The sequence below is a fragment of the Fusarium fujikuroi genome, chromosome FFUJ_chr07, assembly GCF_900079805.1.
Source record: "Fusarium fujikuroi IMI 58289 draft genome, chromosome FFUJ_chr07".
Classification (NCBI taxonomy): domain Eukaryota; kingdom Fungi; phylum Ascomycota; class Sordariomycetes; order Hypocreales; family Nectriaceae; genus Fusarium; species Fusarium fujikuroi.
In genome coordinates this window covers 3,264,627-3,286,390 of record NC_036628.1, presented here as the reverse complement: position 1 = coordinate 3,286,390, position 21,764 = coordinate 3,264,627, and the positions used below count along the sequence as shown (strand labels likewise).

Below are 21,764 nucleotides of genomic sequence, written 5' to 3'. Positions count from 1 at the left end.
CGGAGATCTCTACGTCTAGATTAAGGGGCTGGCCATCAACAGAGACAGACTCGAATCCTGCCGGGATCTTAGCGGTTGGACCGGCTTCGGCAATGTCGTTGATCTTCCATCAACACGACAGGGGCATGTTGGCAACGAGAGGTCATTCTCACGTTGGGGAATCCATACACTCATTTCCCATGACGACCAAAGAAGAGTAATTCAAGATTGAGGGCAGTGTGAACCGCATTGGGGACTAGAGAGATGTCAAGTTGAGTAACATCGTTCCAGGCGTAGCTTTCAATATGGCCGATGAAGACAAGACTACCGAAAATACCGCAGCCGATACGGTTTACACCAAATTCGGCTGCCCTGGACCCGCTGACTGGGTCCTCGACTGGGGAGCTGATTGTATTGCGACCAAATGCTTTTGTTAGGGAGATTTCGAATGTCTTCTGGGTATCCCGACCTAAGACTAAAGCTCGCTTCTGGATTCTCCCAGTGTCTGCAGTGCCAAAGTCAATTTTGTATCGATACATGACGTTGGCCCAGGCTTACTTGGTAACTTCGAGTCGGATTTCAGGCGTGGCTGGATTAAATGCATCCTGGGTAACAAGCCACGGATCACATTCGTGGCCAGAGGTGCAAATGATGAGATCGCTAACAATAACAAACGATCTCAAAGTCTTTCGGTTAACCCAACCCCACGATAGTTGAGTTGAGCCTAGTCAACCCCTGAAGAAGATTTTAATTGGAGGTGTATTGTATCTGCACAAGTGGCACTAAGAATGCCTTTTGAGAAGCGCCCCATGTCGATGATTCGCGGCCCTGGGTACGATTTGATCATAAACAGATGCAGCAACGTCTTCGGAATAGATTATTAGTTATTGTATGTGCCATGTATTGTTACTGATTGATATTTAATGGACCATTTAGTGAAACCCATACGAGTTGCTCCTCATCCTGGTGCTCAACATCGATCTGCGTAAGTGTCGCATTTCTACCACATCCTTGGCCTATCAAACAAATATCGGTTTGGTTATGGTCATGCCAACAATTCCCATTCGTGGAGTGTCGGGCATGGTGGTGGGGGAACCATGAAGGAAGCTGATGGCAAAGCCCATACCAGTCACTGCGCGGCATCAGGTTCAAGACTTGCGGGCTCTGGGTTAAGGTAAGATGTGCATTGTCTAAGAGATGGAAGAGTTAATAAATGAAAGTGGGCATGCTGGTAAATCAGAATTTATATTTATAGATTAATAAGTGAATAACTTTACAGTAAGGGCTATGCAGTATATAGATGACATCTAGCAGCTAATAAATAAATTATATTTAAAGATTCCTTCATTACTCTATTAGCCTCTTTCTCTATAATTATATAACATTTAAAAATAGAAATACTTTAATAAATTATAATATTTCTATTGGTTTATTATATTATTTATAATAATAAGTATTATACTATTAAAAAATCTTTATGTTATTTATATTGATATAAAGATATATTAACGACTTCCCCTAATGGGCCAACTGGCCAGAGCTCCCTAAGTAGCAGGTCTATTAATGCCATACAGCTCGTCGTTAGACAATGAGGCGTCTGTGGCTAAGAGCTAAGCACCTGTCCCATATTGTAAGCACTAAGGCAGCCGCAGTTGCCTTGCATGACTAGAGAGACAAATCTGAGAGACATGCTGATCCCATTTATAATAGGTGGCATGTCCATTTCCAATACTTTCAAGGGATGGAAATTCCTACTCAGGTGTGGGGTAATAACCCTCCCAATCTGGCAGAATACCCCTGGGTAATATCTTACCGTATTACTAAGAGTGAGACAAAGAGGTCTAATCATAAGAATAGAGTTAGCTGAAGCTGGTCCCTTACAGGAGAACTATTGCGCTAATTAATGCAGGCTATAATTAGTATATGACTTTACTCTATGAATGCAAAGGCTAAGCGAACCGTTATAGCGGTTTTGGTTACATTGTGTTACGCTCTCCCTTTAAAGGTAGATCAATTGCCCCTATCTATGCAGGGCGGTGGCGTGTCAACCACTCAACGTTTATCTCGCGTCATAGGGTTCTACTTTTTGTCTTACCTTGACTTTTTAAACACAGTTTTGGATATGTTTTACACGGATATCTTGTCTAATCTTGCTCGGTAGCACATTGTACCTGAACTCAGCCGGTCACTATCAGTTGACATCTCGGAAAAAGACTAAATAGGATAATATCAATCGGCCCGGTTTATGCAGATGCGGTTTAGCAGCATTCATGCAACTAGCTACTGGCCCAATTTCTTTTGGGGTGGCAAGATCTACTTTTTAAGGACCACCTAGGCAATATTGTCTCAATAGCCAACGTGAATTAATCTCCTACATCTATTTCTGGCCCCCATCCCCAGATTCTTATCTTTGAGGTTATAAATGAGTCAGAACTACAATGAGTCACATTCATCTAACCTCGTTGTCTCCAAAATCATCTTTCCTTCAACTTACATAAGTAATATGATCAACGACTATGAACAGCGGGTCGAGGACATGGCATCGCGATTGCCAATACTGCAAGCAAAATTCGAAGACCTTCGGTCAGCCTCGGTACAAAACCAGATAGCCCTCCGGTCGGATCTTGCTTCCAAGGTTTCTTCCGCCGTGGATACACTGACGAAACTGGCCCAGCTTATATGTGGCCAGCCCGAGCGATTCAGCCCTCATCCAGATATAAAAATTACTATGAAAGAGCTTAACTCATCCTGGAAAGAAACCAACAAAGCCGCAAAGAATCTTCTTGACAATATTAACAACAATTACATCAATGTATGTTTAACAATCTTCCAGTAATTACTTATGAACGACGAGCCAACTTTATGGTATCTAGATTGCCGATTTCAATAATGTCAGCTTGGGCCGCTGGTACAATCAAGCAGTTAATCTACAGGCAGCGCTACGGGCGACCCAGAAGTCTACAAAAAAAGACTATAGGATTGAGAAGTCTATACAATTGTCTTTGTTTCAGGCCCGCCGAGATGCAGAAAGCTACGTCCATAGCTTGCAGCAGACGCTGGATGAAGCACAGAGCGAATACGACGGCCTCGACCAGGTATGCAGAATGTATACTGCTACAAATCCATCAACACTAACATCGTTCCAAACAAGCTTGCGCTGAATCCTACAATCAGAAGGATGACTTTACAACGCTTCGAGCACGCCATGGCGATTTGCACGTTTGACTTATCAGACGCAAAAAATGCGGTTCAAACGGCTATGGAGCAAGGAAGCGCGACAGAACAGCGACTACGCGAGCAAGAGTCCACGGTGCGAGAAATAAATAATCTTGTAACCATGCAAGCTGATCTCGTATCTCAAGGCTCATCGCTACTTACCGACTGTAGTGACTTGATGGGAAGTGTAGAGCATGACGAAGATGAGATTTCCTGTATTAAAATTCATCACTTCCGCGCTTGGCAGCTTATAAACAGGTTATCCGACCGTTCCGAGTCTGCCGAGTTCGCTCTCTCCAAAGCAGCGTGTGCCAGCTGTATACTGATGGTCATTGATACGATCCTTGACGACCATACTCTCACGGCCCGTTTGACAGAAATGGTTCAACACTTGGCAAATTATGATGATGGCGAGGGATGTATTCGAGGGATCATTTCTGGTGATTATCCTAATGGTTTGCTTGCCGGAGTGCAAAGGGAATTAGAGCTGATTCAAGATCGCTGTTTGGTGTCGGATACTGTCAGCCCCACCTGTGAGAGACAAGACACGAAGTCACCGGCTTTTGTGCCTTTGAAACTTTTTCCTACTATATTACCATCTCCCACTCGACCAATGGTTGCTGATGCTAGTATAGATCTGTGGGGGAAAGACAAAAATAGGTCATTCAACGTTAGGCGCTTTTCAGCTTCATCTATAAAGAGAATTATAATTAGGCCTAGTTTTAAATAGTAACTTCTTATCTTTTTTACTTAAATTATATAGAGGTATTTTAGCTTTTAATATAATATTAAGTTATATTAATTTAAATACTACTTTTATTCTTATATTATATTGTTATTTATTTATTGTCTCTTTACTTGAATTTCTCCACTATAAACAAGGCAGGATAATGGCCCTTTAGTAAATAATTAGAATTATCAGTACGACTAGGAGAATATCGTCATTTAGGCTGAGTAAGGCAAGCCTCGGATGAACGCTATCTCATGTCATGGAGACTACAACTGTCGCGAAGTCATGAATGGTCCTATCGAATACCCTGTACAGAACTGGGATTGACTGCCCGCAGACACGCCTGCGCACCCAAAGGTAGTTTTCAATAAGGATGGCCAGCTTTTCATTTCGGGAGAGTTTATTTCGCGATAGGTAAGATAATAAAAATAACGACAATTTACTCTATTAGGTCTGTGTTATTTCAATTGATCGGTGAGGCAATCAGCAGCTGAATTACTAGTGACATAAATAAATCCAACCTTGCGGTATTTTCCGTCACTAATTGCGACGACTAAATCAATGATAGCCGCTAAATGTACACAGCGTGTCTTGTAGTGATGATTGGGCACATGATAAGCAGCTTTCCCCGCGTTTCAGGAACTGGACTGCAGTCCACCCACAATTCCGGGGAATTGCTTTGTTTTTTCACTTTGTCCAAGCTTCCCCTCAACCCCTTTGCTCTGAGTGGCCATGGACAAGACTCAGAGACGCCGAGTCCAGGGGAAAAGATCACGCACTGGATGGTATGAGGCTTCGCCTGGTAAATATTAAATTGCCCGCTTGCTTATACCTTTTATCTCCTCTAGTCTACCGTGCCGCATCCAAAAGATCAAATGCGACGAAACTCAACCCTGCTGTCAACAGTGTTACAAACGTAACCGTGCATGCAACATCTCAAGCGCTCGGTTCCGCGTCTATAATCGCGGCTCTGATCCACAGCCTGCCACGGCTCAGAGGCCGTCAAAGTCATCGGAACCTGACCCTATCGATAACAGTTTCCGCAAACCCGACGAAGACGCCCTTGACAGATCTTGGCATTTACTTGTTGGCAATGATAGCACGTCTCCAGATCTAGACGCGGCCGCCGAAACGCCCAGTGTCCCCAGCCCAATCTCAAACACTGTCTATGACTCGAGTCACATCCTGGTACGAATGGCGAGCTTACCGAGGGTCCATCCTAGTGAAGCTCAACCTCACTTAGCGATTGGAGCCACCCTGCCAGGTACCTCAGGCACAGTGAGCTCACCTCCATCAAACAGCATTGCAGCGCAGTCAGAAGTGCCTCGACGGGACTCAAACATCCCCGAACCATTTGATTTCATTGTCTCGCCCTCTTCGTTTGGAACAGATGAGAGTTTGCCGCATTTGCCCGCAATGGTCGCGGCACACGCTCTGACACCATCTGACGACTATACGAATGCAAGAGCCAGGGTCTCGACGAGTTTGATAGACCAGAGATCGGAAATCATAGAAACAGACCCTGAACTGTCCTTTTTCTTGCGGCAATTCGCCGATACAATGGGAAACTGGTAAGCAGCACCAAGCCCCTTAACCGTCGCCTTACATGCTAAAATCGCCTTTACAGGATGGATTTATTCGATATGGATCGGCATTACCATAGAGTCATACCAATGCTCGCATGGAGTAGCCCGCTGCTTCTCTATTCTGCCTGCGCCGTGGCAGCCAAGCAGCTTACTTTAGTTGAACCATCTCCACAAGAGCTACGGTCCTATATGGAGTTCTGGCAGACCACCTCTCACAAGGACTTTGCATGGTATAGCACCAAGTACTACGATCGTGCTATCTCGTTACTTTTGAGGTATGTTTCCGATGTCAGTTCAGGAGACTCTGGGCAGGAAAGAGCAGAGCAACAAAGTGAGCGTGATCACGATCCCAAACCATGTAGAAATGAGATCATCATAGCGGCCACCATCTTATCAGTTTACGAGTTTCTCACCGCTAGTGACCAGACGTGGTCTGAACACCTTGATGGTATCCGATCCTTTATTCGTCTATCGGACGAATTAGCCTTCAACTTCCAGCCCACGTCGGCAAGCCTAATCCTTGATCCTCTGCTACCAAGTCTACTACGGGCTGCCTGTTGGAACTTTGCAAGGCAAGACTTTCTTGCAGCTTGTGAGACATCTCCTTCCTTATTTAAACATTTCTCAACGTCATTGCTTTCCAACGAACGCATAGCTAACGTGGTTAGTGATCAATGGTCACAAGACTAGGCTCGACACTGAAAATCCAGTTATCTGGCGACGAATGGGTCTAAACGTCTCTGCAAATGGGAAACCAATAGTCCACGTGCATTCCGACTCCCCAGAGGATCCCTATTCACAGGCTTTACGACCTGACATAATATCTAATACGCTCGTATGGCTTCTCTCAAAACTAGCCAACTACGTTGCCCTTGTAAACGATCCAAGACAGCAAGCAAACTCGGCGAGAGGTCTAGAGATTACGTGGCTGTCGCTGAATCAAGACTTTGAACTATGGCACCAGGGACTGCCCTCTAGCTTTCGACCGTCATACCGAGTGCGATACGCGCCGCGTCACAGTGCCGAAGGGTGTCGGACATGTAGGCACCAGCCTGAATCATTGATTTGTCACGAAACTTGGTATAGCAACAGTATGTGTGCCTCTAGCATACAGTCCTACCACATGAGTCAGATACTACTCTTGATTCACAAACCAGAAGGGCTAGCAGCAGCTCCTATTTCGCGACCCTCTGCCTCGGAAGGCCCTTTCGATGCCTTAGCAAGGTTTAACCAGATAAAACGGGTCCTGCAATATCATGCTGCAGAGATTTGTGCTATAGCATTGTCTAGACTGGAAGCAGCCGCGAAAATCCATATGCTGCAGCCTGTTTACCTTGCAGGTCGTTGTCTACACACTAAAGCTGATCGTGCTATTGTTCTGAGGCTACTTGAATCTATTGAGATCGAGTTGGGATGGAGCTCACGATACCGAGTGAATGATTTACTCAGAGAATGGGGCATGGATCGCGAAGAGATTATGGATTGCTGTAGTTGATCTTCTTATGGCTTGGAAACCGATAGCGAGATTCGAAGACGCATATTCTCATCTTGTACATAATTCTGTTGATACTATAATCAAAGAGGCCGATGTCGTTTAGGTTAGGGTGTTTCTTATCTAGATACGCTTGTATGCTTACTCTTCTTCCACTATCTACTGGCAAAGGATAACACAAGCTTGTCATTCAACAGCCGCGATACAGACGATACTGTAATTTTATCCATAACGAATGAAAGACCAGCGAGAGCCGGTAGCAATACCCACAGGGGAGATATTCGGCCACCGCTCTTAAGGTCAGAAACAAACCGAAAGTCTCCCCAGCGAATGAAGATACTTCTCAACCAAAAGTGCCACTGCCATTCAGGATAGATCAACAGATTCTTACCCGTCTTGGGCTCGACATACCAGTTACTGCATCCCGACGACCAAACCAAGCTTTTACACTTGGACTGGATCCATGAGTTCTCTTCATTTTCGGCCTGCTGTTTGACTTGGACAGCCTCTACTGTTCGCGAGGGCCAAAGAGATATTTTTGGCGGGTGCAGTGAGCATAAAATGGGATCGATGACGCGGAGGGTGAAGTTTATCTGGCACTCAGTCGACCATGTAACCGACAGATGACCGGTGAGTGTGTTGGGGCCCATCATGATGAACATGTTTGGGAAGCCGGCAATGCAAGTTCCGTAATAGGCTAGGGGGAGTCCATCGTTATGCTTGTTCCACTATTCCAATCATTGTGTCAGTCACTTGATGTATATAAAATCAGGATTAATGTGAATAATGAGTGCCTACATGATCTTCAACGCTCTCCCCTTCAAGACCTATAATCTCCATCGGCGCGAGCAGTTTTGTCGTTTCAAACCCAGTAGCCAGCACAATGGCGTCAGCTGGGAATTCCTTGCCCGAACGGAGAAAGACGCTGCGCCGGCCAACCCGCTCAACAGGATCATCTGAGATAAGATGGAGGTTAGGCCTATGCAGCGCCTCTAGGTATCCTGTGTCAAACACGCGACGCTTGCAACCAACTTCGAACTTGGGCACCAACGCATTGACATACTCAGCTGGTGCATTCTCCCTAATGTACTTTCTAGATGCCTCGCTCAACTTCTGACGCGCGTTCTTGCCCGTTGAAGTATTGAACATGAGCCACTCAGCCTCGAGTTGAGCATAGATGACGGCGCGGAGTAAAATCATGGCACCAGGGACCCAGCGCATCACGAAGCGGAACAGTGCCGAATACTCTGGATTGGGACGCTCGAGCAACCAGTGCGGTTGGCGCGCAAACTGGGTGACGCTCTTTGCAGTCCGTGCAATGACGGGCACGAACTGCGTGGCGCTGCAGCCGTTCCCAAGCACCACGACATTCTTGTTGGCGTGGTCGAAGCTGTGGTCCCAAGTTGCAGAGTGGAAGATGTTGCCCTCGAAGGTCTCGTGGCCTGGGACTTCGCACTTTTTGGGGATGCTGAGGGCACCAACAGCTGTAATGAGGATGTTGGCTCGTCTCTGGATGACTTTGTTGGTGCGGTGGTTGAGGATATCGACGAGCCAGATGCTAGACTCGGACTGCCACTCGGCTTTGATGACGCTGCACTGGAGACTTATGTGGGAGTCGATACCTTGCTGGCGAGATACGTCTTTGAAGTAGGCAAGAATCTCAGGCTGCATGGTGAATTTGCGCGTCCAATGCGGGTTCAGTCCGAATGAATACGAGTAGAAGTGGGAAGGGACATCAACTCCGCAGCCAGGATATGTGTTGACGGCCCAGGTTCCTCCCACTTCGGTGCCTTTCTCATAAATCTCGAAAGTAGCATTTCTGTACTTCTTCTGCAATTGGATGGCGAATCCAATGCCTGACATGCCAGCACCGATAATGAGTACGTCGGCATCAGCGGCAGTCATTGTCACGACAGCAGAGCGCGACAATCGAACGAAAACAATGAGATAATCCGCAAGAAAACAAAGTCTCGCAGACAAGAAAATAAGAATTCCAGTTTTTTTCGCCCTTGTGTCGGAAATTAATATTCTCTGGCGTTGAGATTAATGGCACTATAGAAAGGGCAAGGATAATAAAGTCTTCATGAGCTGTATAAGGTCTTGACTTGATCGATCATACATCCCTCACTGGAGGCACGCCAGTATTACCCTTTTCAGATGGCTAGTGAGTTTAGCCAAGGTTTAGGACACTGTCGCCAAGTTCAATCATGCATGATATAATACACCTGCCGATCTAACGCCTAAATTTCCAAATCGGGAGATTTTATCCTCAGCTCGATATCATGTTTCTGAGCATCCCTTCCCCAGGCTACATTGATCGGCTCCGCAATCTACGTCTGGTCACATGCATGTTATTTTCTGGGAGCTAGGGTGAGGGCGACTTTTGCTCGAGACACCAGTCACCAGTCGGGAAGGTTCCTTCCTGCTCCTCTTTGAAACTAGCTTAGTGCTTCTTAATCCCTCTGGCCATCTCGGTAGTAGTGTAAACCAAGGTCTGAGTGAAGTTTAACAGACACAGGAGCTGGAAGCGGAATATGAGATGTTCTATCCTTGGCAGAGAAAGGGAATGGCACCCAATTACTGACTTTTCTTATAACAAGTTCCTAATAATGCAAAAAGGAGACTAGTACCAAGTTCTTTCAAACTATCTTGAACTATACTGTCAAAGAAATTGATAACCCATCTCAGTCATGCTTCTTCTGTGAAAGACTCTCCCAAACCTCGTCGATGCCCTTACCCAAGCCGCTAACGGTATGTCCCGAGCCAGACGGCCCAGAATCATTGAGAACATGGACCTCTCTTGTTTGACCTTTTCCGACTTCCAAAACCGTTCCTCCAACATATTCTTCCTTCTCAATGAGACTGAGCATTGCCAGTGCAACATCCTCGGGCTCTACCCATTCGTCTTTTGCGCCATCAATCCACGCAAGCTTCTCTGGATGTTCTGTCCACAGGGGAGTTTTGATGACTCCTGGTGCAACTGCTGTCACACGGATACTAGCCAAGTCGGTACTGGCTGGAGGTTTCTCGAGACCTGCGAGTGACCGGACGAAATGGGATATCCCAGCCTTGGCTGCACAGTACATGGGCACCGACAAAACTGGGCCTTGTGCAGCGATAGATGAGATGTGCACTATGGAACCCAGTTTCTTGTTCTTTGTGAAATGTGTAATGGCTTGTTGCGTTGCGTAGATTGGGTGCGTCAAGTTGATGTCAAGGCTTGCAAAGCGACTTGCGTTATGCACATCTTTTGACAGCGCCGTGCCAGCTGGGTGCCAGAAATTCGAGAAGGGCTGGAAAACACCAAGTTTTAGACTCCCAAACACACGTAGTATCATGGACTTAAGAAATACTTACCGGGTCGTACACTCCAGCACCAGGACATACGATGTCATACCCTCCAAATTCCTTCTTAGCAACCTCGAATGCCTGATCGAGTTGATCCCATTTCGTGACATCAGTCGGCTGGTATAACGCCTGAGAAGGGAAGGCCTTCAGCAACTCGCTCGCCTCAGGCCGTAGAGAAAGGTCGGCCATGACAACATTGCATCCCCTCTCGAGGAGGACTTTTGAGAAATGATAGCATATTCCCGAGCCTGCTCCCGTCACAACAGCAGTTTTGCCCTTGACTGTAAATGCCATTGCCCTTGTGCTATATGTGTATTCTTTGATCAAGGTAAAGGAAACTTGATGAATGGCTGGCGATTGAGTGCCAGCTTGTATAGATGATGCACAAAGGGGGTTCGGGTGTAGGCAAAGAAACTGAATAGACAAAAAATCATTCTTTGATTTTAAGCGACCTGAGGGGGGATGTCTTACGTCCGGGCTATACTCCATACAGAGCGTGTTGGCAACTCATGATTGACTGGGACTCTCAAGTGCTTCCCCACGATATTGACCCCACGGGGTTCTCACGTGTCATGCATAGCTAACTTAGATGTTATTAGTTCGAGGACCCGGAGGGGGCAGATGGTGACATGATGAATGGTTGCACCCAGCGCTTAAATTTCCACTTTGGGAATCGGAGCAGTGTCTTTGGAACCGAACCCCGCAAAGACCTCAATTCCGCCGCAAATTTTACCCAGACGAGTCTAGTTTCTCCACTGAGCACCAGTCCAGAAGCGGAAAAACAAGAGTGCCGACTCGGCTAGCGTTACCCCGGAATTTAGCTGTCGGCTCCAGATTTCTAGGGAGCCAGAATGCGGAGAAGTCAAGGTTGCAAACAGGTTCCAATCACTGTGAGATCTTGGTTCGCCAATTAACATGCTGATCATGTATCGAGGCCCGCAGTCCGCTTTGCATTAAATGGATCGAAGTGGCTCTTGGGAATCAAGTACAAAAGGCGATCAATAACCCATTTCCACCCTATAGATTATCCTACACATGATCCTGATCTGTAAACCATCGATAAGCATTTCCTATCAACCTCACCAATCGACACAGCTCACCAGTCCTTGGTGACTGACATAACATCATGGGCCGAAATTACCTCGGTGGCTCTGGAGAGAGCCTGACTGTTTGGATCAGTCTCGCAGCATCAACTGTGCTAGTCTTCTATGGCTACGACCAGGTACGAGAAGCAGACAATCTTTCAGATGAGCTCGCTGATGAGGTCAAACTCAGGGAGTTTTTGGTAACATCCTTGTTTCCAAAGATTTCATCGAGACCGTGGGTCATCCTTCAGTCGAGGCCCAAGGAACCATGACATCTGTATACAACCTCGGCTGTTTTGGTGGTGCACTCTCAACGTTATATACAGGTGATAAGCTTGGGCGGCCCAGGTCACTCATTGTTGGAAGTTTGATCATTGCGCTCGGTGCTATTATACAGGCTACTGTTTTTGGCCCAACGCAGATGTACGTTGGACGTGTTGTAGCAGGTAAGCCCTTGGCTCCTCATATTATGTCTTTGTCAATGGAGGCTACTGATACTCATAACCCAGGTATCGGAACTGGCATTAACACCTCGACTGCTGGTGTATGGCAGTCAGAAACAGCAAAGACCGCCAGCCGTGGCAAGCTGATTATCATCCAGATGGCCAACTGTATCACGGGCTTTTCTATCTCCAATTGGTTGACACTCGGCTTCTCCTTCGTTCCAGGAAGTGCCAGCTGGAGATTCCCTCTCGCATTTCAGATCTGTGAGTTCTGTTTCATATGTCCTGAAGTAAGGAAATTTGCTGATTTCCACTTCAAGTCTTCTCTGCCCTAGTCTGTCTTATGTGTCCTTTTCTCCCCGACTCTCCCCGTCTGCTTATGCGCAAGGAGAAACATGAAGAAGCTCTTGAGGTCCTTGCCGCGCTTGAAGGGCACGGCGCAACTGTGGACTCACCGTCAGTAAGAACTCAATATGCCATCATCAAAGACATCATGGACAAGGAACGTGGTGATGAATGTACATGGTGGCAGCTGATCACCGGGCGTGGTCCATCAGGTGCAGTGAGGAGAATGATTCTCGGCGCATGGATGCAATGCATGAACCAAGTTAGTTCCTTTGTTCTCATCTGTTTCACTCATAGTTCAATGATAAAGAGATGGCTAACATCAATCACCAGATTTCGGGCATTAACGTAACTAGCTATTATATGACCTATGTCTTTATCAACGCCCTCGGCCTCAGCGAATTCATGGCCCGGGTCCTTGCTGCTGCTGGCTCGATCGACTATCTCGTCTTCTCTTTTCTCGCCTGGTTTGTCATTGAGCGTTACGGCAGACGTCGTGTCATGATGGTGTCTGCTGCCGCTTGTGCTGCCTGCTGGACCATCATCTCCATTGCTGCCTCCCAGATCGAACTTGGCAAGGGTAACCGATTTTCATGGGGTTGTGCAGCCATCTTCGGTTTCTTTGCTTTCTTCGCGGCGTTCGGCATGGGTGTCTTGGCAGTGCCGTGGCTTTATCCTACAGAGGTGAACGCTTTGGCTTTCCGGGCCAAGGGTGCTAGCTTGGCCATGGCCTCCAACTGGTAAGTGAATAACGTGATTCCTGCCAATATTTACTAACACCATAGCTTAGGATCATGAACTACATGGTTGCTCAGATTACACCTCCAGGTATTGCCAATCTCGGCTACCGTTTCTGGGTGATCTGGGCTGTCATCTGCGCTGCCTTCGTGCCAATTACCTACCTGTTTTACCCCGAGACTGCAAATCGCTCTTTAGAGGACATTGACCGCTTTTTCGCCGAACACCCGGATATTTTTGTCTTCCGCAACAAGACTGCCACTCAGCTCGCGAGGCCCGAGATTTATTTTGAGGCAGATAAGGCTATCGCTGAACAACAAAAGATCCGAGGTGAGGTGGATGAGAAGAGCATTACTAGTGCAGTTGAGAAGGAGTTTGCTTAAAAGAACAGTCAGTCGGTCGTGGAGTGTAATAAATCGACACAGCTAGAATGACAATGCTATTAGCTCGAACGTTAAATAACCTGCTTTGTGGAATCTAAAATAATAGTGAGTTGATATTTCTAGGTGGATCCTCTCTGTACCCATTTGGTTTTTGAACATACAGCAGATTGAAGTATGGAAGCATTTTTCAATATGCTTATAACTTCCAGAAATACTTCAATTGACTATTGGCTTTATTGGTGATTAGTTAAAATCTCCGTATTAGGTGCTATCTCCAGACCGGGAAGATGACGCATCTGTTACCCTGTACCTATCCCGGATTTGATCTTCGATGGGATTTCATGTCTACAATACTGACGCAACAAATTACTGGTGTAAAAATTGCAACACGCAAGCATTGTTAGATTTCCTTTTCTGATCTTGCCCCGGAAGGGGAGCATATCGTGATTGGCGCGGAAAGCATGAGGCGGGACACATGCTGCCAAGAAACCAAGGGCCAACGAAATTGTCACGACAGACTCCGGGGTATTATGCCGGTTAAATGAAGCAAACACAACTCATTACCGCACCAGTTTTGTTCGTCCTTCTGGGCGGTCCCCTGTATATATAATAACAGGGCAACATTTCTCGTTTCTTCCAGCTCACTCTTTTTAGATTTGTCTCCAATTAGAACTAATCTCTACCTACCAATGCGATCTTACGTATCTTTATCGCTGGTAGTTGGCCTAATGTCAGGTCTCGGTGCCGTGACATCAGCCAGAATGCCACTAGACATACGACAAGAAGCAGCATTCAGCAATCCAGTCCTATTCCAGGATCTTCCAGACATAGATGTTTTCCGAGTTGGCTCTGTCTATTACTACTCGACATCGACCTTCGCCTTTTCTCCTGGGGCACCAGTCTTGAAATCCTACGACTTGGTTAACTGGACACCCATAACACACAGCGTGCCCGACGTTGCGGATTTTGGAGAGGAATACAGACTCAATGGCGATAATGACCGCGCCTATGTCAAAGGTGTTTGGGCGAGCTCAATGAGGTATCGCGAGTCTAACGACAAGTTCTACTGGATGGGCTGCATTCAGTCCACTGGCAAGACGTTTCTCTACACTGCTCCAGGTAATGGTGCTGCCGACAACGACGGCGAGAATGTCGATTGGGAATGGACTCTTCAAGGTACCATTGACGAGTGCTTCTACGACAATGGAATCTTCTTCGATGATGATGATACTATGTACGTGACATGGGGCAACCGAAAGCTCCGCGTTACTCAACTGTCCGATGATGGCTTGAGCATTGTGCGTACCGAGACAATTTACGATAGTGGCGATGATTTATATCTTGAAGGCGCCCATCTCTACAAAACCCGAGGCTACTACTGGGTATGTCCTACGAAAGTTGCCAGCGGCCAATACATCCTTCGCTCAACTGAGCCGTTCGGCACATACGAAGTCCGGGAGTTCTGGGATAACCTTTCCGGGCCACTCCCCAATGCCGGATATGCTCACCAGGGCGGCATGGTGGACACCCCCGAGGGCGACTGGCATTACCTCGCCTTCATGGATGCATATCCCGCCGGCCGCATTCCTGTTCTGGCCCCCATCACATGGTCTGAGGATGACTGGCCATCAATTGTACTCGATGCCAATGGCGGCTGGGGAGTGACCTATCCCATGCCGGTCAAGACAAACAAGACTGTTCCCGGTGTCGAGCGTCTTGATGATTTTTCCGCATCAGCTTTGCATCCAGAATGGGAGTGGAATCACAGCCCTGATGCGGAGTACTTCGAGCTCGGGTCAGATGGCTTGATTCTGAAGACTGCCTCTGTCGTTGAGGATCTGTTTGATGCACGAAACACTCTTACTCATCGCATCACAGGCCCACGGTCTGTAGCGACCTGGCACCTCAATATCAGCGGTCTCATTGAAGGTGATCGTGCCGGTGCAGCCATATTCCGCGACGAATCCGCATATATCGGCGTGCATAAAGATACAAATGGCACTAAGATCGTCTTTGTGAACGAGATCAACATGAACCAGCAGTGGCAGACAGTCAGCGGAGGCACGGTCGCAGCAGCAGGACCTTCCATAGACGCACACGAGATCTGGCTTCGTGTCGATGCTGATGTCACCCCAGCTTTCGGACTGTCTCCCGTGAGGGAAGCGCATTTCTACTATAGTCTTGACGGAGAGAATTGGAAGCAGCTCGGCATTTTTGTACTCCACAACAGGTGGCAGTGGTTTACAGGCTTCCGTTTTGCCGTGTTTAACTTTGCGACTGTTAAGCTCGGTGGTCAAGTTACTGTTAAAAGCTTTCAGAATGCATTAACTTAAATAACTATTGAAGGAGCTGAAGAACAGGCCTAAATACGCTATATAAGCTTTATCTCATGTCTATCTGCAGAAGAATGTCGAGTGGCCGCCGGCTGAATATTGGCTCGGCCGCCGGGCCACTGTTTCCGTTAACCGAACTAATCGGCAGCTATAATATCGCAGCCCCCCGCTTTCGCTCTAGATCTCTCTTACCGGAAACACTTCAATCACTAGGCCGTTATCAAGAGATCAACAAGGGAGGGGAGGCTTTAGGTTTTCCCAGTAGAATTCGAAGAATCGACGGTATGTGGTATGCCTTGGTGGCGGAGGCCTTTGAAAAGGAACACAGTGGGCCATTAGATAAGCAACCAATTATATCTTCTTACGGGAGGCTCCATGTCGGGAGATCGGAGGCCACCGTGGGGGCATGGGTTCGAGATCTTGGATAGCGCGTTGTCTGTGGACTATGTGACTATATCAGGTTAGCAGGCACGCGATATCAATTGACATTGATCTGTGGCAAGTCTGTCTAAGCTGAGCGAGCTGAGGTTGGGTTTTCCAACAAGATAAGAACAAATAAGACCCTCGGTTTTAGTCACACTTCAGCGTATCCCAGAAGATAACGTTCATAAATCTCACTGGCCAGGTTGGGACGGACGCCACGAATTAGAGTTGGGTGGCGATAAAGCTAAGCTGGATCCCTTCGGCTTATCAATAGGTCTTATGATTTATCGATTGCGGAGATAAGCTTTACAGCGTGTTTTTCTGGGATATCAATCCCCAGACTCCCCTCATTCATTTCCCATTAAAACGCTTGGCATTTGTTTCCAACAGCTCGGTCTCTCTTTAGTGCACTCCTCTTGATTGACTTGGCGCTGCGCTTCGCTTTCCCTGCCTTTCCCCAAGATGCAATCAGACGGCTCGGACACTAAGAATGGCTTCGGAGTCACTTCCGACTCGGAACCGGCGCATGTCGGCGCTGTGAGGCGGCGACGATTCGGATTTAACTTCAGCCTCGAAGTTGACCAGGAACCGAGCTCCTTTGCGCCGTCCAAGAACTTGTCCAATGCGGATTTTGATCCCATCCCGCCTTCGAAGCGAACCTGGAATTGGGGCGCCTATGTGGCTTATTGGATGGCAGATGCATGGGCTGTGTCGAACTGGGAAGTCGGTAAGTTTGTTACGTTATGATGTATAGCCACAGGAAGATCGCAGATTGTTAATGCCTTGCGGTATAGCCTCATCCATGATTGCTGTCGGACTTAGTTGGCGAATGGCAATTGGAGCCTGTGTTCTTGGTAACTTTCTCATGGGCCTCGTTATTACATGCAATGGAAGAATCGGAGCTATTGTAAGTTTCTCACTTCGTGATTGTGGCTCCTCATCGGCTGACTGACTTTCTCACAGCTGCACACCCCCTTCCCGGTTCTCTCTCGCATGCCTTTTGGCTACTACTTTAGCTACTTTGTTGTGCTGTCCCGCTGTGTTCTTGCCATTGTCTGGCTCGGGTAAGTGCATTTTGTCCTCTTGCCATTGCAAGGTTCGTGACTGAGAGATGTCTTATAGTGTGCAAACCACAACTGGAGGTCAATGCATGACCGTTCTACTAACAGCCATCTGGCCGAGCTTTGCCAACATCCCGAATCACATTCCGGAATCCGAGGGCATCACTACTGCAGGAATGTGTGGATTCGTGCTCTACTTCCTCCTTCAGCTTCCCTTCTTGTGTATCCCATATACCAAGGTACTGCTCAATACATCCTTTTGTCAGCTGGACATTGGGCTAATAATGGCAGGTTCAATACTTCTTCGCCTTCAAGAGTATCATCGCTCCGATCGTCTTCCTGGCTGTCTTTGGTGACACATTGCATAAGGCCGGTGGAACAATTAGTCACAGCACTGTGATTTCCAAGGGCACTACCATTCACGGTGCCACTTTGGCATGGGCCTTCTTTAACAGTGAGTGAGGCAGTTCCAGTCTTATGTTTCATCCACTAATACATGAAACCTTTAGATCTCAACGGAGTCTTGGGTAACTACTCCACGCTCGGCCTCAACATCGCCGACTTTTCGAGATATGCCAACAAGCCGAGCGCTCAGAACGTACAAGCCATCGTGATTCCCTTCATCTTCAGTAAGATTCTCATTTTTCTTACACCCTATTCAAGTTTCTAATTAATGTCACCAGCCATTGTCGGTCTCCTTGGTATTTTCACCGCAGCTGCCTCCCAGTCAGCGTACGGCGAGGTTCTCTGGAACCCCATTGATATCATCAACTTGTGGATGAAATCTGGTTCCTCCGGTGGTCGTGCTGCTGCCGCCTTCGCCGCCATCGGCCTGATCATCGTGACGCTTGGTATCAACATTTCCGCCAACTCAATTAGTGCTGCCAACGATTTGATGGCTTTTGCTCCCCGGTATATCAACATCCGACGTGGCCAAATTCTCGCCGCCATAATTGGCAGCTGGGCCTTTGTTCCGGTAAGTAACTGCCCTTGTTTCTTTGGTGTTACCACGTCTCGTTCTCCAAAAAATGGATTTGTGTTGACTAAGTGACTAACCTTATCTTATAGTGGAAAATCTTGGCATCTGCCCAAAAGTTTATCGCTTTCCTCAACGGCTATACCATCTTCCTCGGTCCTATGACCTCTATCCTTATGACGGAGTACGTCCGCCCTAACCTTTGCCTATTCTAATGCTTTGAAACTCCGCCAAGTCTAATCCTTCTTCAGTTACTACATTCTCCGACGCGGCAAAGTCTCGGTGCCTGACATGTATGACTTCCACGGCATCTACCGGTACTCACAGAAATGGGGAAGCAACTGGCGTGCTGTGGTTGCCTTCTTCATTGGTTGCACCCCTCCTCTTCCTGGCTTCATCGATAACATCGTCCAAGCGGGCGGCGGCCATACTGGTGTCTCGCTAGGAGGTCAACACCTGTGAGTCCTATATTCCATTCTGCCCTTCTATATCGTAACAGTGAAAGCTGACTAAAATATGTGCGTAGCTTCTACATTGGATATATCTACTCTTTCCTATCCGCTGGCGTCTTCTACTATCTCCTTAACCACTTTTTCCCAGCCCCTGAAAGCATGGTGGAATTTGCTATAACGGGAGAGGACATTATTGCTGCTCAAGACGCCAAGAACTTGGAGATAAAGCAAGCAGGATTTGCGAGTAAGGAGTCTGCTTAGATGAAACACCAGAGTATAGTCGTGAATATGTGCAGACCGTAAGTCTTAGAAAACCTTAAGGAATAAGGCGACAGATTAAGGTTTATATCGAGATTAATAGCATCTAAACTGGCTATATGTTTTAAATTTTTCATCGCTTAAAGAAGTCTATAAGGCAAAAGCAGTTGTATACTGATCAAAATGCCGTCTGCCTTATTGCACAGTTCTTGGCCAACCTCAGGGCATCTAGACTACCAGATATAAATGCATATGCCTCTATTTATCTATTTAACCCAATGATGACTTCTGTTTATATACTCTATGCTTATGCTAATATTAAGCGTATAAATCTATAAGGCTTATAAAATGTTTGTTTACCTTAAATCTTGGTGTAATGTTACTATGTGTTATACTCATCCTATTTGGCCACGCCCAGCATCTCGAGGAATCCGTTGGCCATAAACACTCGTGATCGATACAAGAACAGCCCACCTATGCGGCTTGGTGGTATCTCGAAGTCGTAGTATTCTTCTACGCGAATCCCTCCTAAGGCATTAAGAAGCTCATCAACCTTCCTCATCCAAGGTTTGTTAATAAGGTAGAGATTCTCCAAATCTTCCTCTTCGGCGCGGTGGCGACTTGGGCTTCCGGTTGAAGCTCCCACCATTGTTGTGCTAGTCAATCTTGTATCAATATCTCCTACCTGTTGGGCAACACCGCCAGACTGCTCCGCTTGTAAATTGGTTTCGAGCTCTCATGATATTTCTGAGTATTGCGTTTGAGGTACTTCGACCCGATGAAACGTTCTAGGGCGAAAGACATAGTCCCCAACTTTGACCCTCGTCGAGGAGGACAATCCGCCCATTCGGCGTTCCATCATAGCCGTGAGATTCTGGTATTTCTCTTTCTGTCGATCTTGACTCGTCCATAGATCCTCTCTTCGACTCGCAATATTCTTCAGCTCAAGAATCTGTGCCTTAGACTCTGATTCCCGGTCAAGACCTTTGAGACACTGCATTCTCCTAGTGGTCATCCATTGATGCTTTTCAAGTATGCCAACCTCATCAATGTTGGTACCTCTCAACCTGCAAATATCGTTGGAGCACTGGTCAATCTTGTTGAGGACGAAGAGAGTGGCTTCCCAGTCCCCTGAGTTGAAGTACAACTATATTCTGCTTAGCCCTGTAACGAGCAATGATTACCCAGTGTTACCATGATTCACTTTTGATAATTTATCATAGATATCAAGTTGACTCAGAGTGTCATACCGCTGCATTGCATCCCGTAAACTCTGATCAAGAGGTGGTAGATCTTGTTCCTGGTTAATGGACGCACTGTTTAGAGCGTCAAACGCATCCAATAAAGTGTCTAACAAGTGCAGAGGGGAGAACTCATCGGATGAATCGACAGAATATTGAGGGATTTAGCATACGTGCTGCACAAAACCCTACCAGAGGTAGCATACCCTCGCACGGTTTTGGTGGTTCCGCCACGTGTCTCTCAGGTCCAAAATAAAACCCAGCCTTCTTTAAGTGTGCGTTTTCCCCAGATATCGGCAAAGGCGCGGAAGTTCGAGGGCAGGTCGAGACCTGAGGAGACGTTGTCCCATAAATCCATCGTCTTGGGCATTCGTCCCTCTTCCCACGACAATTTACAGTACAGTCTGTAAGAAACGAGATCGATGTCGACATGATAAGCAACCTGCAAAACTCTTCGTTATCTAGGCTGGTCGGAAGTCATCTTGCAGAATCATCAAGGCACCTTGATCGATACTAGCAAAGTGCCGATACTTCGGTGTCGTTATCGAGCTCTGGAATCCGGTGGCTCAGAACGGCTGTGAGATTTTCCCACTCATCCTTTGGCTTGGACTTTGGCGTAGTAGGGGAGTTGAGGCCTATTTTGATCCAGTCAATGCTTCGATCGTGGTAGTAGGCTGCTGCTCTATGCCAACTAGAGGTCATGTCTTCTTCTGACCAGGGCTGATTCCGCGTGAACTGAGAAAATGGGAGATGAAATCGGAGTGGACTGATGGATGCTCTTATTCCTTCCGCGGCTGTGCAGCCCGCTTCAACCAATGCCAGTCTGGTAGAGGGGCCGCCTCGGTAGATTGCAAAGATCTTGGCCAGATAGTCTTCTGGCACCGATCTCCACACTTCAGTGGACTTCAGGCACAGAGATGTGATCCTGAATCTCATCGGACATTGTGCCCGGTTGGATGCCAGAGACCATAACGGCCAAACACCACTTTATATAGCATCTATGAAGAGGCCGTTTCCTCCTCCTGTATCTCTCCTGTATCCCTCTTGCTAGATCTCACCCAAGCTAGCAGACGAAAAAGGATATAAAGCTCTTCATTTTGCCGTTGAAGCAGGCCATGATCCATCCGTGACCGTTAATCCCCTGCCCCAAAGAGGCACCAATCTAATATTGCCGCAGCTAGCGGGTGAACACCGCTTTAACAAATGACTAATCCAGGTGACCATCGCAAGGCCATCCTCGAGACCTTACTCGATAAAAGTCTTACCGATATCAACCGCATATCTACAATTTCTTCTGGCCATACAACGCCCTTGATTCTAGGTATCCAGGTCAGAAGCCAGCGAGCAGTTCAACTCCTCACAGACCATAGTCCAGACATTGACTTTCTGGTAGAGAGGGACGGGCATCATATCACTCCTGTTCTCCAAGCCCCCGCGTGCTATAACCCGGAAGACGTCGAGATCCTTCGGCAACTCCAATACAGGGGCCAAGGAAAAGATGGCGGCCGACATCAGAGTGGCTCATATTGCTGTCCTGCATGGGCATACGGACTCTCTGTGACTCCTGCTGGTGTACGGTGTAGATGCCAACGCAGTTAACGTGGAGGGAAGAACACCACTACCTTTGACCGCACACCATAGCCTCCCGGAGTGTGTCTCACTCTTTCTAGCAAAC

At 47.3% G+C, this 21,764-nt stretch overlaps 9 protein-coding genes; 5 read left to right on the top strand and 4 right to left on the bottom strand.

Annotated features, from left to right (window-relative positions):
• Positions 1–170: 170 nt before the first annotated feature.
• On the bottom strand, positions 171–518 carry FFUJ_08067 (uncharacterized protein; the record flags this gene model as incomplete). The annotated part of the gene is made up of 1 exon (XM_023581274.1): positions 171–518. One exon carries the CDS (start codon positions 516–518, stop codon positions 171–173), a length of 348 nt encoding a protein of 115 aa, XP_023433902.1.
• Positions 519–2,482: 1,964 nt separating this feature from the next.
• On the top strand, positions 2,483–3,925 carry FFUJ_08068 (uncharacterized protein; the record flags this gene model as incomplete). XM_023581273.1 is given in 3 exon segments in its annotated part: positions 2,483–2,791; positions 2,853–3,074; positions 3,083–3,925. Coding segments are annotated over 3 exon segments (1,374 nt in total).
• Positions 3,926–4,657: 732 nt separating this feature from the next.
• On the top strand, positions 4,658–7,006 carry FFUJ_08069 (uncharacterized protein; the record flags this gene model as incomplete). XM_023581271.1 has 4 exons in its annotated part: positions 4,658–4,710; positions 4,774–5,496; positions 5,553–6,103; positions 6,180–7,006. 4 exons carry the CDS (start codon positions 4,658–4,660, stop codon positions 7,004–7,006), a joined length of 2,154 nt encoding a protein of 717 aa, XP_023433901.1.
• A 152-nt stretch (positions 7,007–7,158) lies between these two features.
• Positions 7,159–8,908, bottom strand: FFUJ_08070 (related to putative monooxygenase; the record flags this gene model as incomplete). XM_023581270.1 has 2 exons in its annotated part: positions 7,159–7,731; positions 7,802–8,908. The coding sequence occupies 2 exons, from the start codon at positions 8,906–8,908 to the stop codon at positions 7,159–7,161; spliced, it is 1,680 nt and encodes a 559-aa protein (XP_023433900.1).
• A 779-nt stretch (positions 8,909–9,687) lies between these two features.
• Positions 9,688–10,645, bottom strand: FFUJ_08071 (related to 15-hydroxyprostaglandin dehydrogenase; the record flags this gene model as incomplete). XM_023581269.1 has 2 exons in its annotated part: positions 9,688–10,296; positions 10,361–10,645. 2 exons carry the CDS (start codon positions 10,643–10,645, stop codon positions 9,688–9,690), a joined length of 894 nt encoding a protein of 297 aa, XP_023433899.1.
• An 832-nt stretch (positions 10,646–11,477) lies between these two features.
• On the top strand, positions 11,478–13,345 carry FFUJ_08072 (probable sugar transporter; the record flags this gene model as incomplete). XM_023581268.1 has 6 exons in its annotated part: positions 11,478–11,573; positions 11,627–11,882; positions 11,946–12,143; positions 12,200–12,486; positions 12,558–12,964; positions 13,015–13,345. The coding sequence occupies 6 exons, from the start codon at positions 11,478–11,480 to the stop codon at positions 13,343–13,345; spliced, it is 1,575 nt and encodes a 524-aa protein (XP_023433898.1).
• Positions 13,346–14,106: 761 nt separating this feature from the next.
• Positions 14,107–15,678, top strand: FFUJ_08073 (related to xylosidase/glycosyl hydrolase; the record flags this gene model as incomplete). The annotated part of the gene is made up of 1 exon (XM_023581267.1): positions 14,107–15,678. The coding sequence occupies one exon, from the start codon at positions 14,107–14,109 to the stop codon at positions 15,676–15,678; it is 1,572 nt and encodes a 523-aa protein (XP_023433897.1).
• An 885-nt stretch (positions 15,679–16,563) lies between these two features.
• FFUJ_08074 (probable uracil permease) lies at positions 16,564–18,851 on the top strand (the record flags this gene model as incomplete). XM_023581266.1 has 10 exons in its annotated part: positions 16,564–16,828; positions 16,896–17,008; positions 17,065–17,165; positions 17,224–17,401; positions 17,454–17,616; positions 17,672–17,791; positions 17,846–18,138; positions 18,231–18,322; positions 18,390–18,596; positions 18,665–18,851. 10 exons carry the CDS (start codon positions 16,564–16,566, stop codon positions 18,849–18,851), a joined length of 1,719 nt encoding a protein of 572 aa, XP_023433896.1.
• A 397-nt stretch (positions 18,852–19,248) lies between these two features.
• On the bottom strand, positions 19,249–21,025 carry FFUJ_08075 (uncharacterized protein; the record flags this gene model as incomplete). XM_023581265.1 has 5 exons in its annotated part: positions 19,249–19,533; positions 19,669–19,915; positions 20,099–20,198; positions 20,296–20,419; positions 20,621–21,025. 5 exons carry the CDS (start codon positions 21,023–21,025, stop codon positions 19,249–19,251), a joined length of 1,161 nt encoding a protein of 386 aa, XP_023433895.1.
• Positions 21,026–21,764: the final 739 nt, after the last annotated feature.